At 31.4% G+C, this 17,874-nt stretch overlaps 1 protein-coding gene and 1 pseudogene across 1 annotated transcript; one reads left to right on the top strand and one right to left on the bottom strand.

Annotated features, from left to right (window-relative positions):
- Positions 1-4,080: 4,080 nt before the first annotated feature.
- On the bottom strand, positions 4,081-7,461 carry LOC129323177 (ATP-dependent Clp protease proteolytic subunit 4, chloroplastic-like; annotated as a pseudogene).
- Positions 7,462-12,220: 4,759 nt separating this feature from the next.
- Positions 12,221-16,720, top strand: LOC129321241 (protein NPG1-like). Its single transcript, XM_054966951.1, has 6 exons — positions 12,221-12,587; positions 13,059-13,230; positions 13,430-13,682; positions 13,786-14,996; positions 15,535-15,682; positions 16,051-16,720. The coding sequence occupies exons 2-6, from the start codon at positions 13,078-13,080 to the stop codon at positions 16,368-16,370; spliced, it is 2,085 nt and encodes a 694-aa protein (XP_054822926.1). The 5' UTR covers positions 12,221-12,587; positions 13,059-13,077; the 3' UTR covers positions 16,371-16,720.
- The last annotated feature ends 1,154 nt before the right edge of the window (positions 16,721-17,874 follow it).

The following is a 17,874-nucleotide window of genomic DNA, read 5'->3' as shown; positions in this document are numbered from 1 at the left end:
AATCTATTTTTTTGCATGTGCAATAACTTGAGATCTCATACTTAGGTGATCATAATTAACCAATGTTGATAATAAATTATTTCTTCTGTTTAAAAATATAAGGTACTTTTAACTTTTTGAGGTGCAATCATTATTTTTTTTAAGTATTTTTATTGATAATGACTTTATATTTATTATAAGGTATTTAATAAGAGTAAATATAAAAAAATAGGGTTAGTTGAAAAGTAAGTAACTACTTTATTAAAAGATAAGATTTGATTAAAAATATTTTATATTTATAAACTGAAGAAGTGTATTATTAACATATTGGGGCGAACATAACATTTTCATACTTTGCGCTGTGTATGGGAAAATATGGGTTTTGGCTTCTCTTAATTAAATTCAATTTATAAGCTGTTAAGTTGGAAAAGAAAATAAAGAACTGGCAATCGAATTTTTTGTTTAGGTAACCAATTGATATTTTTTTTTTAAATATAGGGAAAAAGGCCGCTTTCATGACCTTTTCTGACTCATCGTAGGGCCAACTGTTCTATAAACTAATAGTTTTTATAAATGGAACTGTGGTTGCAAGTTGTTTGCAATTGAAAGTGACACGTGAGTTAAAAGTTAAGAATATCATACCAAAATTTTGACATAAAAAAAAGGAAGAATTATGATATCACAACCCAAAAGTATTGTACACGCCGGTTTTGACGTGATTACTATTGAATATTAGAGAATATTTTTATTTTTATGAACGCTGTTGCAATCATGTACTCATTGCTTGCACAATAATTTACCTAGTTCTATTAATTAATGTTAATGATTAATGAGTTCATGTTTCCCATTCATTAGCATAATAAAAAATGTTTGCGCTATACTGCTTTTGATTTAATTTATAAGATTTTTTTTTGATAAAATCACACATATTAATAAAATTTATTAAATATATTTTACTATCTAGTCTTATTTATATAACACATTTTAAAAAATTCATTTAATTTTATTTATAAGTTATAGTGTGATTTTTTAAATAATATTTAAAAAAATATTTTTAAAATTACTTTTAATGAAAGAAAAAAGATAATATGACATTATTTTTTAGATTTTTTATTAAGGGACATGCTTAAAAATTTCACAACTTTATTCCTTCTATTTTTTATATTGGTGCTAGTAAATTGCCCAAACTCAATGACATCATTTTTTAATTGACTAAAATGCCCATGATTTGAAAAGGGGGTCTCTATCTTCTTTAACTCAATCATAACAAATTGATCATTGTGTGTCTAATTTTATTCACAATTAAGTCTTTAGAACCATTATTTCTATGTTTGGCGGGATTTTTGAATAATTAGAATATTTATGAGAGACTTTATGGTAATTTTCGTTTTGGAATGTACTCGTAGCGTACCACTTCTTGCTAGATCTATCTCTTGTTGAGTGCTATTTATTGTACATGGTTTTGAAAAGAAAAAAAAAAAAAACAGATGGAAACACAAGAGAAGTGCGCAGATTCTTTGCTACAGATTTTAAATAACTCACAATGGATCTGTGCTGCTTGACCACCAAAAATGGGGTTCTTTAGAATATTATTAATGAATAATGCAGGCATAAAAGTCAACAAATTAATCAGAAATGGGTGACATTCAGTTTGGTTTTGGAATCAATTTCTTGTTTGCATGATACGATGCATATGTAAGTCTTTTAATATTAGAGTCAACCTTTGAAACGGCATTATTCTCTGTATCAATAGTCTCGTTCATTCGGCAATCACCATTTTTTTTTGAATAAATTATAGTTTTCAAATTGAGTTAAATTACATTCAATACCTTTTTGTGATTTTGACTTGTATTGTTATAAAAAAAAAGAACTCATTTTTTATAAAAAAAATGGTTTTCATTTTATTATTAATATATGAGTAAATATAATTAAATTAATATGAAACACCAACACACAAAATAATTAAATATTTTTTTAAAAAAAAGAAACACACTATATGCACGACTTGATATTTTTTTTGGATCCAAATGACTTGTTTTTTAATAAAAAAAGCAATCTGAATTTTAAAAAAAAGAAAAAAGAAAAATGATAATTTTAGGGGCAAAGTGGGGATGCAATAACAAAACAAAGGTTGACTTGAACTGTTGCGGGGCGGCAGCATTACAGCTTCAACGTTAGATTGGTGTGTGTTTGTCGTGTTGACTGTTGATAGTGCGAACTCTGTAACACTTTGAATTTGTTGGCTTTGTTCGTGTGGGAAAAGCAGCTAAATTCTGTCAAAATGTGGTATTTACTTTTGATCAAAGTAAATGCAAAGAGTGGCGATGATGGACACAGATATAAAAATATTTTGGAGGATACTAAAAATATTATTTTTGATGACTGGAAAGTGAGCCTAAATCATGCCTATAGAGGAGCTTTCAAAGTTGCAGATTGCCTAATGAAGAGTGTGGATGAAGGGGAGATGATGATGCAGCTGATTTCAGTCGTTCCTAATGAATGCAGAATTTTAATCAAGAAAGAAACAAATATTATCAATTAATTGGTGGTTTTCTTTTGTGATTGTATTATAGAACTCTACTTTTATATAATTCTCCCCAGGCTTTAAGCTTGCCACTTTTATTCCCAAAAAAAAAAAAGTAAATGCCACGAGTAATGTTAGGGTTAAGGCAACTTTCATTCCCTTATATTTGGTGAAGTTACTAATTTAATTATTTAAATTTAATTTTTATCATTTCAATTTTTAACATTTTTATTTTAAATATCGGGTTAGTATGGAGACAAAACCAAGATCTCATACACAGGACAAAATTTCAAATCATATAAAACATGGATAACGAAATCAAATTTACCATTTTTTTACAAAGAAAAAATTAAACTACATAAAAGAAAGTAGACAATATTGGGTGCTTCCTGTGAGTTTTCAAAATTAAGTTGTTAATGCAGAATATAGACATGAATTAATTAACATATAAAAGCCAAATCTCCTAGTCTTTATTGCCAGTGTGATATTGATTTTACTATTGAATAATTCCTAATTTGATCCAAATTATATTTCTTGATTTACAATTTTTTTGAATATGTTGTTTTTTTTCCTTGTTCAAGTCAGCATTCATGCTTTTCACATCGTTAATATAATTTATATGGCTGTCACATTATCATTTCATATTTTCACAAGTCATGGTAGTACAATTTAATGGTGTTAATTTTTCTCATAAAATTAAAGACTACTTAAAGGAGTTTATAAAATGTTAATGATTAAAATAATAGAAATTAAATTTGAGAAAATAAGTCGATAACTCTCCAAATATAAAAGATTAAAAATTGCATTATCTGTTATTTTACTTTCAAAAGTTGCAAAATTACCTTTTTTATTAGAAAAGTAACTAGTTAACTCCACACTAAAAATGCATACTAAGATATTTTAAAATGTAAAAACCAGACATAGCTTTGATCAACAATATTACATTCCACCAATTAGAATTGAGTTTATTGAAATATGATAATTCGGTAAATGTCAAAATTTGGCCACCACTCACATCTAAAACATCACATGAATGGCCCAATTTTGCTGTCTGCTTCTTAGTTCCAATTATGTTATGTGCAGTCTTCATTACTGACAATGATGTGAGAAAGTGAACACTGTACTTGCAGACAGATATTGGCCTTTTGTTTTCATCCTGCAAGAAAAACAAAATAATGTGACAATGTTATTGAAATTTTCATATTATATCGTCCATTAAGCTTTAAAAAAATATATACTCCCTCCATTAAAAAAATATAAAATATTTTTAACTAAATTTCACCTTTCAATAAAATAATTACCTATTTTTAAATTAATTTTATATTTTTATATTTACTCCTATTAAACACCCTATAATAATAAAATCATATCAATATGAGTACTTAAAAAAAAATAATGATTATATCTTAAAAGACTAAAAATACCTTACATTTTTTCACATTTAACTCCTCCAAAAATATCTTATATTTTTGAATGAAGGGAGTAGCATATAAATATAATATTTTAGTTAAAAAGGAATTTGATATATTAATGATATCTTCCATCGTAAAAATAATTACTCCAAAAACCAACAAATATTTAACCCAAGGGTGTGATATTCTTATTTTTGGATTCATGCAACGAGACTTTGCCATTTGGGGCAAACATGAGGTTCGACTTGATCACATATACAAAGAACTACAGGAAACAATCCAAATACACAACTACGTTTCCTCACTTGGTCCACATGGAGGGAAAAGTAGAAGAAAGATAAAGAACAAAGGAATACTACGAAGGAAAACTGCTAAAAATAATAAATTGTTTTACTATTTTTGCCGCTTTCCCTCTTAGTACTCTTTCCTCCCTAATTTTCTCCTCATGCATACCAAGGGTGCAGGTTTACACTTCAGCCCAAGGAAAAAAGGTAACGCAAATCTAACACAAAGCCTACATCTTCCTTACTTCACTACAGAAGTTTCTGGCTTACAACCTTGTACTCTGCTAGCTCCATAAGGGAAACAAGAAAGGATGTACCACTGTCAATAATGAAAATCTAGTATATGTCATCATCAGGAACATCTGGGGTCAAGAATTCCCTGGTGTCTTTACTTATTTCTTCATAATTTAGTGGGGACTTCACTCTTTCCAGTACTGGCATGAGAGGAATAATGCTGTCTCTATCAATCACACCATCAATGATTCCATATTCAACTGCTTCAATCGGAGACATGTATCTGTCCCTGTCAATATCCTTCTGGACTTGCTCGAAGGAACGACCGCTGAAACTCGATATGATTCTGGTGACATTGTTCTTGTTGTGCATAACCTCTTGAGCTTGAATTTCAACATCGATAGCTTGTCCGCTTGCACCTCCAAGAGGCTGATGAATCATAATCCGTGTATTAGGCATGGCAAGACGCTTACCTTTGGTGCCACCTCCAAGAATAATGGAAGCTGTTGATGCAGCAATGCCAAGTGCCACTGTGGAAACGTCAGCTCTTACAAGCTGTACAGTGTCAAAAATAGCCATTGTAGCACTGAGAAATAACACCAAAGGCAAATGAAATTAGCTATATAATAAATAAAGAACACGTAAAAAAATACAAAGCATGCATGAAAGAGCTGTAACTGAAGAAATGACACTAGAGTTAGCATAACCATTCTTCTGTTTCGTGTATTTAGCAGCATTCAGGACTAAAAAGTTGACTAACTACACATAAAAGAGAAGAGGTTTATCTCAATCTAAGCATATAATATGATGAAGATCAAATGACCATGTAAGGAAAGAAAGAAGAATCAGCCAATCATTCTGGTGTATGGATTGCCTACATTTAGGAAGAAAATTACAGTTGTGTATTTTACCGGCTATAGTCAAGCTAGTAGATTTTTGTCTCTCATGTTCCATCTATGTAAAAATTTCTTTGCAACTTATGCCTCAGTTTTCTGGTTGAATCTACATATTAGGTGCAACTCTGGTCTAAAAAATCCCTAGTAACGGAGCAATTTCAAATCAAATCCTGTAGTGTCAGATAACTATAACACTTGAGGTTTCAATTACCCAGATGTATATATCATCAAACAATAACAGTTGTTGGCACTTACAACCCAAGGAGCATAGAAATCTATTTGCCATTCTTGAAAGTGCATAATCACGAGGTTAGTGAAAGACAGAATTTCATCAGAAATGAGGAGACAAGGATATTAAAACTTCAGGGACCAAAATTTCATGGAGGAACTACTAATCTTGTTTAAAGGTCTAACCAACTAAACTAAATAATGATGAATGTTTGGTGTGTCTTTGAGAGATCCACAGTTTGACAATTACCCAAGTCAGCGGCCTTCTGACCATATCAACTCAACCCAACGGATTGGCTCCATTTTCTGAACACCTTGAGATTTTCACCCTTAAATAGGTCAATCTAGGTAGACAAAGGCATTACACTCAGGAATCAACCAAGTCTCAAGAAAGTGCTAATGTAATAGTTAAAGTACGGCTAATGATATTTTAAAATGCCTTGAAACATTGAAGGAAAGGCAGCAATATAGTTTGGGCAAGTTGAGCTGTAACTGGCAGATAAATGAAGCAATGACTTGTGGCTGCCAAACATTTTGTAACTTACTAGAAGGACAAGGATTTGTATCTAAAGATCCGTGTATTTGAGTCAAATTATAAATGAAAAAGGAAAGAGAAAATAATGCACTAGAAATGACAACATAGAGGCACTTCTTTCAATTAGAAGAAATGTTTGGTTAGAAATCATACATACAATAAAAATAGTAGGAGACAAATAGATCATTTTTTATCCTCGACACTCGAAGGAAGAGGTGACGTGCAAGAAAATATTTTCCTGAATCCATAAGCAACATGAGACCAAGTGGGGAAAAGGAATCCATCAAGTAACAAAATAAAGATCATCTTAAAATTGGACATAACAATGGGAGGAACAGAGATCTTGCATGAGCCCTTCCAAATTTTTATGACACTTTGTGCAGAGTTTCATGCGGTATGAACAGGTAAGCAAGTCAGCCAGCCACTTTTTATTGCATATAAAATATAAGCAAGTCCGAAAACAATTCCATTGGCGGAAAAAAGGTCCACAAATAAATCAAACCAAGAAAATTGAGTAAACCAGAGTAGTTCACACCAATCTTTCACATGTTATCCATATGTTTTTTGAAAAATTCTAATGACAGCAATGTATATGGCTGCAAAGGTCCACTTTCTTCCATCATATAACCAGTTCCCCTTATCAGAAGTTAGCGTATGCTTTTACATTTTTGTTCTGGCATAGTCTTAAATTTCAAATCTTTTACATACCCCATAACCAAATATCAATTAAAAAGAACTTCCAAGTACATGAAAATCAAAATTCTGAAGTTCCAAAAATCACCTAAAAAATCATACGCTACAGCATTTCTGAAGCTCCAGCATTTCTCATCAACCAGACAATACACAAGCAGGTCAGAAAAATCATACCTAAGAGAGCCACCAGGGGAATTGATGAAAAGTCTGATATCCTTAGTGGAATCCTGGGCATCCAAAAGCAACAATTGACTGATAATTGCATCAGCCACAAAGTCATCGATACTGTTCCGTAAGAACACAATCCTCCCCCTCAGCAACAGCCCCATGGCATCACCTTCGGCGCCTCTCACGGCTGTGGCAGGTGCCTGAGGTGCAGAAATTGAAAAGAGGCATTAGATTTTTGAGGTCCATGCCCAAAGCTTGCGTTTTCAGGTGATTTTGTTGAAGCCGCAAACAGCAAGCACCTGAGCGATGTTCTGAAAGGAAGGGAACGAGAGGGCATGGAAATTAGGCTATTGAAGACAGATGGGGAAGAAGGGCTTGAAAGAGAATGTAAGAGGGTACGAGAGGGAAGTGACATTGCAGGATGAGAGTGAGAGAGTGAGAGAAAATCCATGGAAGTGTGCTAGTGACACTGTGACTGGAAGAGATAGACTCTGGAGGCGCAGCTAGTACTCTTGTTTCCTGGTTATGGGAATGGACTGTGAGCGGGAGCGGAACAGAATAAAATTAACCACATTAATAAAAATTGAATAAAACCGATTATTAGCAATGTTTCTTTTGGTTTTATAAATTGAAATTCGAATGGTGTGGTTTATATTTCAATTTTTCAAAAACATTGATCAAACCTGAATCATATCTTTTAAATACATTTTTTATAATTAATATTAAATTAGTAGTATTTATTTTCAAAATTTTAATTTAAATTGAAGTCAAGCCCAAACCTAAGATACTTTAATATAATCCTTACCTTTTTCATTCTCAATTTTACTATTAAAGAGTAAAATGCATGTGCCAGTGTCATGCCACAAATGATTTTCTACATAATTTTAGACATGTAATTTCTTTTTTTTATTTTAAACTAGTTACTTTTCATAATAAACATCAAAGCAATTTATAATGAAATTTACCTCATGTTATTTATAAATATATATATTCTAATGTTTATTAATAATGAAATTTGAATATTTTTATTTTAAATATGATGTTCATTTCTATTCATAAATAATAAAGTAAAAAAAGTGATTTAAAGTTAGAATATGAAAGAAAAGAGAGAGTAAAAAATTATGTTTCACCCTAATATACTTTCTCTATCTAAAAGTATAAGATATTTTTAACCAGATTTTACCTCTAATAAAATAGTTATTTTTTATAAAATAACTTTATCTTTTCATATTTACCCCCATTTAACATGTGTTTTATCATAAAATAAATATAAAATAATTTATTCAATAAAAGCACTCTTAAAAAAGACAATAATTATATCTTAAAAAATTAAAAATATTTTATATTTTTTAACACTTAACCCCTCAAAAAATACATTACATATTTTAATGAAGGGAATATGTTTTATATATTTAAAAAATATAAAAAATTAATCCATATATAGACCAAACCACCTAAAAACTGAACTAAACCAAGCTCAATAAAAAATCAATTAAGTGTCATTTTTTGTAAAAACTAATTGATTCAGTTTGGTTCATGTTTTGATTAAAATCAAACTAAACCATATGTTTGATGACCCTTAGTGGATTCATCCCTCCTACAAATTTGTTTTTAAAAAAATAGAAGAAAAACTTTTAAAATTTACAAATTATTATTATTTCCTTTATTTTCTCAACATCCTATTTTTTCCTCTATTTTTTGTTTTTCCTCCATCAAAATCAAGTACATATCAGGGTGTCAATTTAAGAATCATTATATTAACAGGATACTATTGATGGCAAGCTTCCCAAAAATAATAATAATAACAATGTGGATTGTTTATATATATATATATATATATACATACACTTCTTTCATTAAAAAATATAAAATATTTTTAATCGAATTTCATTCCTCAATAAAATAATTACTTACTTTCAAATTAACCCTATATTTTTATATTTATTCTTATTAAATAATTTATAATAAATATAAAGTCACTATCAATAGGGGCACTTTAAAAAAAAAGACAATGATTACACTTCAAAAGAATAAAAATATCTTATATTTTTGAACATCTAACTCTTTAAAAAATACTTTATATTTTTAAACAGAGGAAGTATATAATAAAATTTTTCAAATTTATAGAATTGTACTGTTTTTTCCACGGGAGGAATTTCTTTTCTTGGACTTGTTTGGTCAGTTGGAGGATTTTTTTTAAAAAAGAATGGAAGTAAAAAAATATAAATTAGGATAAGAGATATAATGGTAGAGAGTTTAAACAAATAAATTTAGGATGCAATGAAGTCTAAATGAAATGCATGTCTAAATTGTGAATTATAGATTTTATTAAATGAATTTAGTAGTTAGTAGTGACGGTAAGATAAGGCTATAAAACTGGTCAAAAAAAGTAAAGGAAGATGACAATTAGAGGCCTCATAATAACATCTTTGATAATTGCAAACCTAAACTATTAAAATTCTAATAACAAGCCATGATTTTTATTTATAATTAAAAAATATGAATAATCAGTTGAAAAATTAATAAAATATACTTAGGATTATTATAACTTTAGTTGATAATTTATGAAAGTCAGTTATAAATTTTAATTTTTTACTATCAATATATACGTAAATCACTTAAAAAATCAAGAAAACACATTTGTGATTATTTATAATATTATTTTGAGATTTATAAAAGTGAGTTATAAATTGCAAGCTAATCACTTGTAAATATTCATTGTCAATATATAAATAAATCAAGTGAAAAACTTACAAAGTATAATTGGAATTGTATGTAATGCCAATTGTAAATCACAGGCTAATCATTTTTTTTTTTTTTGCTATCACTTAGGAAATCAATAAAAAAATATGTATGAATCTTTATAGCAATTTATAAAAGTTTATTACGAATCTTAAGTTAATCAATAAGAAGTAATTTATTATAAGTAAAAATCACAGTTTGATGTTGAAATTTTAATGATTTAAAGTCTATAATTATCATTAATATTATTATGAAGGCCTTAATTATCACTTTTTCCAATAAGGTACGACCATGAACCCCTCATCCTCTCGCTTCTTCCCAAATTATTGATTCTGCAATGTATATGGATTTTTTTTTTTTTTTTAAGTAGAGATTATGGAATCAATCTTCATAGGAAAAATTAGCCAAAAGCAAGATGCTTATCACACAAATCAACAAGCTAGAGATTGTCATGTATCCGGAGATGGGTTTTCTTTAACCATAAAATTAAGGTCTATATAATAAATTTAATAAGAAATCTAGTACGTAACTTCTACTTATGTATCTAGTCAAAATAAATAGACTAATTTTCCATAATTAGATATCTAATATCTCTAATTGCGTTAGTCACGCAACAATGCAAAACTAAGATCATGTTTGATCAATGAAAAGCAAGGTTGTGGAAATGAATCGAATCGTAGGAAATATAAAGGGATAGAATAATCATGACTATGGATTTTAAAATGCTTAAGTAGGTGGGAATGAAGTTTATTTATATTATTTTTAAATATAAATTAAAATAAAAAGATCAAAACTATATTATTTCTTACTTCTTTTCTTTTCATTCAAAAGTTTCTAGAGGCTTTTAGCTTAAATTCATACGCACATGCATAATATTCTTAAAAAATATATTTTAAATTTAAATTTTACTTTGTAAGAGAAAAACATTGAGAAAGATATATAAAATACCATACACAAGGAATCAAATTTAAAATTTGACTAATTTCAAAAACTTATTTTAAAAAATATTTCTTATAATATTAAAAATATTCTAAAGAGAAAATAATAAATAAAATTAAAACTAAAAATTTTAATAAATTTAATTTTAAGAAAAATTAACTTGAAAATATAGAAAATTGACTATTGGCAAAAATGAAAAAAATAATCAAGAAAAATGGGCTAGATATGAAAAGTTAACAAGGATATCTTGATAAAAACATGTTGAATTTAAGGCGGGTGATATGATTTCTCTCATTTTTTAAAGGTTAGCCTATTTCTAAAAATATGGTAATCAATATTTTTGAAAAAGGTTATTTCATGTCTCTTATAAGCAAGCAAATATAAGTAAAATTGGAATAGAGATATGATTATTATTTCATAAGTCAAAATTCTTGAAACTAAATGTGGCATAAGTGGAGAAATTATTTCAAGTAACTTTCAAAACTTCCATGAAATTGCTATATATTTAAATTATTTAGTCGCATCAAACCTAACAAGGTTTTAAATTGATGGTGAATTCCTCCATCAGCGACAAATCTAAGGAGACAAGGAGGAGTTCTTGCCTCCCATATGTCATATGCCTTTTGCTAAAACCTATGTTTTTTATTTGTAAACCAATTTAAAATGGATTTTGGCTCCCTGATTCTTTATTTTATTTTCCATTTGGCTCCAAGCAATTAAATTCTAGATTTGTTGCTGCCCTTTAAAATGGATTTAGTGAATGTAATAGGTAGATGGCTAAATTTATTGGAGAATCCCTTGATCCAAGTTATGTTGTTATTGATTAAGCATTTACAAGTTATTAGGCATTTAATTAACTAGACAATTTAACCAATACCACTTCCCCTGATATTGAAAGATTTTGAAATAGAATCTCATAATAAAAATTTTAATTTTAAAATCCTTTAAAATATTTTCAATTTTGTTTACTGCGAATAGTATTAAGTTGGGAGATTTAAGAGAAACTATCTTCTTCTTCCTTTTTTTTTTAAAAAAAAACTCTTCATCTTAAGTTTTTACTTCACAACTTTCCAAATTTCAAATTTAAGTAGTATTACATAGAAAATTTTAACTTTTAGAACAAAATCTCATCTTATATTGTGCTTGTAAAAAAACTTTTACTAAGTCACTTCTACTTGATGAATCATAAACCAACAGGATACAGCTTTGATGAATCCACCTAACTTGAGATTTTCCCCCAACTTAATACTCTTATATATATATATATATATATATATTTTATTATTCAAATTCTAATACTTTAATTTGACACAGTAATATTATACACTACTATAAAAAAACATTGAAAAAATATAAATAGAAAATTAAAATTTTGGAAAAAATATTTTTGATGTTATTAATGAAATTGATTGATATTATTATTGACTATTAATTGCGTAATAAATGATAAATAACGATACTAGAGAGACAAGTAAGCAGGGAATTAGAGAAGGTCAAACTTAGGTTAGTAACAGCTAAGAGCTAAACAAAAAGAGTGAGGCAACAGTGGTTAAGAGTGAACTCAATTGGTCCACCACAAAGTCGGCTTTCACAGTTCTAATTTCATACACTAGACTCACAGGTTAGACCGGAAACAAAGAAGACCCATCCTCCTGATATCGCGCTTCGTAACCCCAATCCACCACGAAACTGCCTGTCACTGCACGTTCATGAGTATTTTGTAGTCTAGTGTTTGACCTCGCTCCCTTCCTTGTTTTTATTTTCCTCACAAAAGACAAACAAATCCACTGATCTGCCGGATCGGCATCTTACTGCCTGGGTGGGTTGCTACACAATGCTAATCACAATCTCGAGATCAAAACACTTGGAGGAAGATCCTTCGCTGAAAATGATGGTCTGAAAGATCACAATTTCGGTTCACTTTTGAATCTCTCACCGTAGTTCCGGAGCTTGGTAAGTTGTCAGATCGTGTTTTCTCTGTCATTCTACCATTTTTGGACTGGGATTCTGGATCTGAAACTGTTTTATTCGGCATTTTTTAAATTTCAATTTCGAGATTTTCTGCGAAAGTTTATTTCTTTTTTCCCGTTTGACGAGTAATGGCTTTAACCGACAAGAGACTGTATAAATCTTGACCGGCGTTAAGTCGTGTACGCATTGTTTGGATCTGTCCCCAAGCAATGCCGTGTGACATGATGTTTTTGGTCGGGAAAAATCCTAGAATGTCGCCATTTCAGATGGGCTTTCTTGCCTTCGATCATTGCTGTTTGTGTTTATTTATTGTTATTGTGAAACTTCCAAAAGATTTATCTGGGTTTTTGTTTAAGCTGTTTCAATTGCGAAATACCTTATGTACAATGTCATCAGCATGTCATAAAGTAACGAAATTGCAACTTAAGAGCGAATATGTGGATGTGTATGTAGGTGAGGGGGGAAATGATCCATGGAGTTCAGCGAGCATGAGGGCATGACAGTTCGAGAAGTCTGTGAAAATGGGAGTTGCATGGGAACAGCAGAAGTTGAAGCAAAGCTTGATGAAGGAGATATTCAAGAGGCAGAATCTTCATTGCGTGAAGGCTTATCACTCAATTTTGAGGTCAGTTTCCCTACAAGCGAAAACTGTTGATGAAAATAGCAATTAGAGCTAAACCATTGCTGTAAATTTATCACAAACTACCCATTAGATGTATGGTGGTCATGGAAATTTGGCGTATTGGGGCAGCACCTGGGAGATTAGCTGATCATGTACTTGAGTTATGCTCTTTGGTCACTTGATTACTGATAAACTTTAACAGGAAGCAAGGGCACTTCTGGGGAAGTTGGAGTATCAGAGAGGGAATGTGGAAGGCGCTCTTCGTGTGTTTGATGGGATTGATCTCCAAGCTGCCATACAGCGATTGCAACCTTCCATTCCGGAAAAACCATTAACTAAGAAGGGGCGGATTCGTACTGAGCCACCTCCTTCGGTCTCTCAGCATGCTGCTAGTTTGGTACTTGAAGCCATCTACTTAAAAGCACGTTCTCTACAAACTCTAGGGAGATTAACTGGTATCTAATTATATTTTAAAGTTATTGCACACATGTTGTTCTCTTTCCTATTCCTGTTTTCTTCCTGAATGAGAATCAAATATCTGCCCTGAATATTCCGCAGAAGCTGCAAATGAATGCAAAAGTGTGCTTGATGCCGTTGAAAAGATATTTTATCAGGGAATACCTGATATTCATGTGGACAATAGATTGCAAGAGATAGTGAGCCATGCTGTAGAGCTCCTTCCAGAGCTTTGGACACAGGCTGGTTGCTATCATGAGGCAATATCTGCCTATAGGCGTGCCCTTCTCAGTCAATGGAACCTTGCTAATGATTGCTGTGCAAGAATTCAGAAAAGTTTTGTTGTATTTTTGTTGTACAGTGGGGTAGAGGCTAGCCCACCCAGTTTAGCGGTTCAGATTGATGGGTCATATGTACCTAAAAATAATTTGGAAGAGGCAATTCTGCTTCTTATGATTCTCATTAGAAAGTTTTGCTTTGGTCAGACCAAATGGGATCCATCAGTGATGGAACACCTGACTTTTGCACTTTCTGTATGTGGCCAAACATCTGTATTGGCTAAGCAACTTGAAGAGCTAATGCCTGGGGTTTACAGTCGGACTGACCGTTGGAATTATTTAGCTTTATGTCAGAGTGGAGCTAGACATAACAAAAGTGCTTTGAATCTTCTGCGGAAGTCTTTGCGTAATCATGATCGACCAGATGAGGTTATGTCACTGCTGTTGGCTGCCAGGATCTGCTGTGAGGATCCTCAACTTGCTCCTGAGGGAGTAGGGTATGCACAAAGGGCAATCGCAAATGCTCAGGGACCAAATGAGCATCTTAAAGGTGTGGGTCTCCGAATGTTGGGACTTTGTCTGGGAAAGCAAGCTAAGGCTGCTTCCTCTGACTTTGAGAGGTCTTGCCTTCAGTCCAAAGCTTTGAAATCATTGGAGGAGGCAGCTGGAGTGGAGCCAAAAAATTCTGATATAACCCTTGAGCTGGCAATTAAATATGCAGAGCACCGGAATTTGACCACTGCTTTGTCCTATGCAAAGAAGTTCTTTGATGAAACAGGTGGATCTATATTAAAAAGTTGGAGAATGCTTGCCCTGGTTTTGTCTGCTCAACAAAAAATTTCAGAGGCTGAGGTGGTAACAGATGCAGCTCTAGATCAAACTACAAAATGGGAACAGGGCCCGCTGCTTAGGCTGAAAGCAAAGCTTAAGATCTCCCAATCACGACACATGGATGCTATTGAAACATATCGGTACCTCCTTGCATTGGTTCAAGCCCAGAGAAAATCCTTTGGCTCACTCTTTACTTGTCCGCAGGTACCGTTTAATCAGTTAGCTACATTCTCTGCTTGTTTCAGATTTTTTTTTTTTTCATTTTAATGGTAGCCAAACATGTCACCTTGATGGGAGTGTTGGATAACTTTTTCTTTTCATAAATTAGTTTTGTGATGTTCTAAAATGCTTATGCACATATATGCATTAGATGGTACTGCTAAGACTGAGTTTATCTGTAGGGGATTGCTGTTCCTGTTGAATTGAATTGTACAAAGATGTCTCCCTCCTTTCAGGAGAATGATCGTCTTAGCCATGGAGTTTTTATACATCTAATTTGATGATTCTATTGCCTTGTTTTGGTTTCTCTTGTCTTAGAGCTTATCTGCTATCTGTAGTCCCAATATTTTTATATTGAAGCAAAGGCTTGTTTCCTCTTTGTTTTAGTATTGAAGAAATAAAGCTTTCATATCAAAAGGAAGAAAACCGGAAGGGCTTTATATGTTCATTATTCAGTGGGACTCATCCTAAATTAAATGTTGATCCATGAATTCTTTATTTTCCTTTTATTAACTTCCTTTAGGTTGATGATGGTAAAGTAAATGAATTTGAGATTTGGCATGGTCTGGCAAATTTATATGCCAGTCTTTCTCATTGGAAGGATGCTGAAATATGTTTGCGAAAGGCCAAAGTGTTGAAGCCATATTCTGCTGCATTGATGCACACCAAAGGCAAGAACAGAACCTTTAACCTATTCAAACCTTTTTATTTTGGCACTGGGACTTTTCTTCTTTTGGTTCCATTTTTAATCTAGTTGAGAATTTGTCATATGGGAGGCAGTACTTGGGATTTAATTCCTGGCCTGCAATTCTGTCCTGTTGGGAAATTACTTTTGATCTAGGCCATAGACCTGTGGCTTGAATTCACGTATGATGAATTTAAAACATTAAGATTGTCAAGTGACAATCAATTCCCAAAGATGAGAAAGCAGAGCATACATTCATCATGAGTTGGCGTGAAGCAAAGAACTGAGATTTTTTTGACGGGGCCTATTCTAGGTTTAGAAAACTTATACTTTTCTGTGTGGTTCTTCCAACAGGTGTAATATTTGAAGGATGTGAAGAAGATCAAGCTGCTCTTGGTGCCTTCTTTAGCGCATTCATCCTGGATCCAAGCTATGTTCCAAGCAAGATCTTGTTAGGTTCTCTAATGCTAAAAATCGGTTCAAAGGGATTGCCTGTGGCTAGAAGCTTACTTTCTGAAGCTCTGAGAGTAGACCCCACTAATTGCAAGGCTTGGTATTATATGGGTGTTGTTCACAAAGAGGATGGTCGGATGAGTGATGCTGCTGACTGCTTCCAGGCAGCTTCCATGCTTGAAGAATCGGATCCGATTGAAAGTTTCAGCTCTGTTATTTGACCCCAAGTGTAAATGGGTGATCCATCTTCAAAGTGTTCTGGAAAAAAAAAAAAAAAACATGCCCAAGACAGTTTTGGAATGCAGTGCAGGTGTCGTTTTTGCTTTTCATTGTATTTCTTGTAGTCGGCATAAACTAGGGTTGAAGAATGAAGAGAGAAAAATTGCTTCAAACACTGTTGAATGAATAAGGAGAGAGAAAAGAAAGGGATCGATGCCATCGTAGTTGTAGGGTCGATGTATAAAGAGCTTAGACTGTGATTCTTATATTTGTTTAATTGCTGCTCAGCCCTGTAAATGTATGTTGCTGAACACAGAATTTCCACTGAGAAGAGATTCATTTTTCTTCTTAACTAGTTTACTACTGACGCCATGAAGTGGCATTTTAAGGGCAAGCATGACTTCATGTATACAAGTATATAATAGAAGCTAAATTTTTTTGGAGAGGTATTCTTAAGTTGGGCATGAATACAAGATAATGCTTAAATAATATGATAAATGTTACATGTTATTCGATATGATGCTATTTATAAGTCATTTTTAGTATATTTTATTAAAATCAAGGAAAATTTTAAACATCATTAATCATGTCTTAAAATTTAATAAATTCTTACCTATACACTCTAGTAAAGACCAAAAAAAAAAATTGTTTTTAACAATCTTTCTTAACATTGACAAGGGCAAAAATATAAAGATAAGTATAAAAAATATTGAAGTGTTTTATAAATAAAATAAAAATAATTTTTTTATTTTATAAATAGGATTAGAGGAGTATTAATTAATAGTTAATTAATTGTATCCAAGGTGGTAATTGAGTTGACTCTCTTACTTGTGCATAATGCTGAAAATGATTTTTAACTTTAATTAACCAATGATGATTGTGGCCATGATTAGGTGAGAACAACTTGGGGATTTGTTTCTTGATTTTTGTTTTATTTTTGGTTAATTATTCTGTTCAAATTCTTTTTAATCAATGTTTCATCCATTTTGATGGGGTGCAATTTATACAATGTCATTTGATAATTATTCATGATTCATTCAAGCTTGTATAATTCATTGGAAGGGTAAAAGAATAACATGTTGAGTCAAAATTCAAGAGTATACTTTTCAAACTATTTTCATAAGCTATTATACGGTTTTGTTTCTCATTTCCAAACCTTTTTTCATGCATTCAATTTTATGTTTTTATTCTATTATTTGATTATTAATTTATTAATTGAAAAAAGCGGGCCTAATTGTTGATGGTTACCCAAAAAAAAAAAGAAGAAAATATATGCCGGTCGAATATATTATTGATGCAAAGGTAAAATATGACATGCCGGCAAAAAAAAAAAAGAAGATGAAATATGAAAATTAAAATGTTAATTTGTGGAATCTGACATCTTAGCCACATGGATGGTTCCGCCCCAAAAAAAAAAAAAAAAACGCTATGGATTTAGAAGATGCTCAACATTTTGTTTATGCCCAAAAAGATGTAATGCAATACCATGAGTCCATAAAAATTCCT

This window comes from Prosopis cineraria, unplaced genomic scaffold (assembly GCF_029017545.1).
Source record: "Prosopis cineraria cultivar Desert tree isolate PC_DT_omini unplaced genomic scaffold, ASM2901754v1 PC10, whole genome shotgun sequence".
NCBI lineage: Eukaryota > Viridiplantae > Streptophyta > Magnoliopsida > Fabales > Fabaceae > Prosopis > Prosopis cineraria.
The sequence above is the reverse complement of the archived record's forward strand: the minus strand, read 5'-3'. Positions and strand labels throughout refer to the sequence as shown.

Coding starts and splice junctions, on each gene's coding strand:
- LOC129321241 (XM_054966951.1), top strand. CDS start 13,078: ATGGAGTTCAGCGAGCATGAGGGCATGACAGTTCGAGAAGTCTGTGAA. Junction 13,231..13,429: donor GCTTATCACTCAATTTTGAG/GTCAGTTTCCCT, acceptor AAACTTTAACAG/GAAGCAAGGGCACTTCTGGG. Junction 15,683..16,050: donor TGCATTGATGCACACCAAAG/GCAAGAACAGAA, acceptor TTCTTCCAACAG/GTGTAATATTTGAAGGATGT.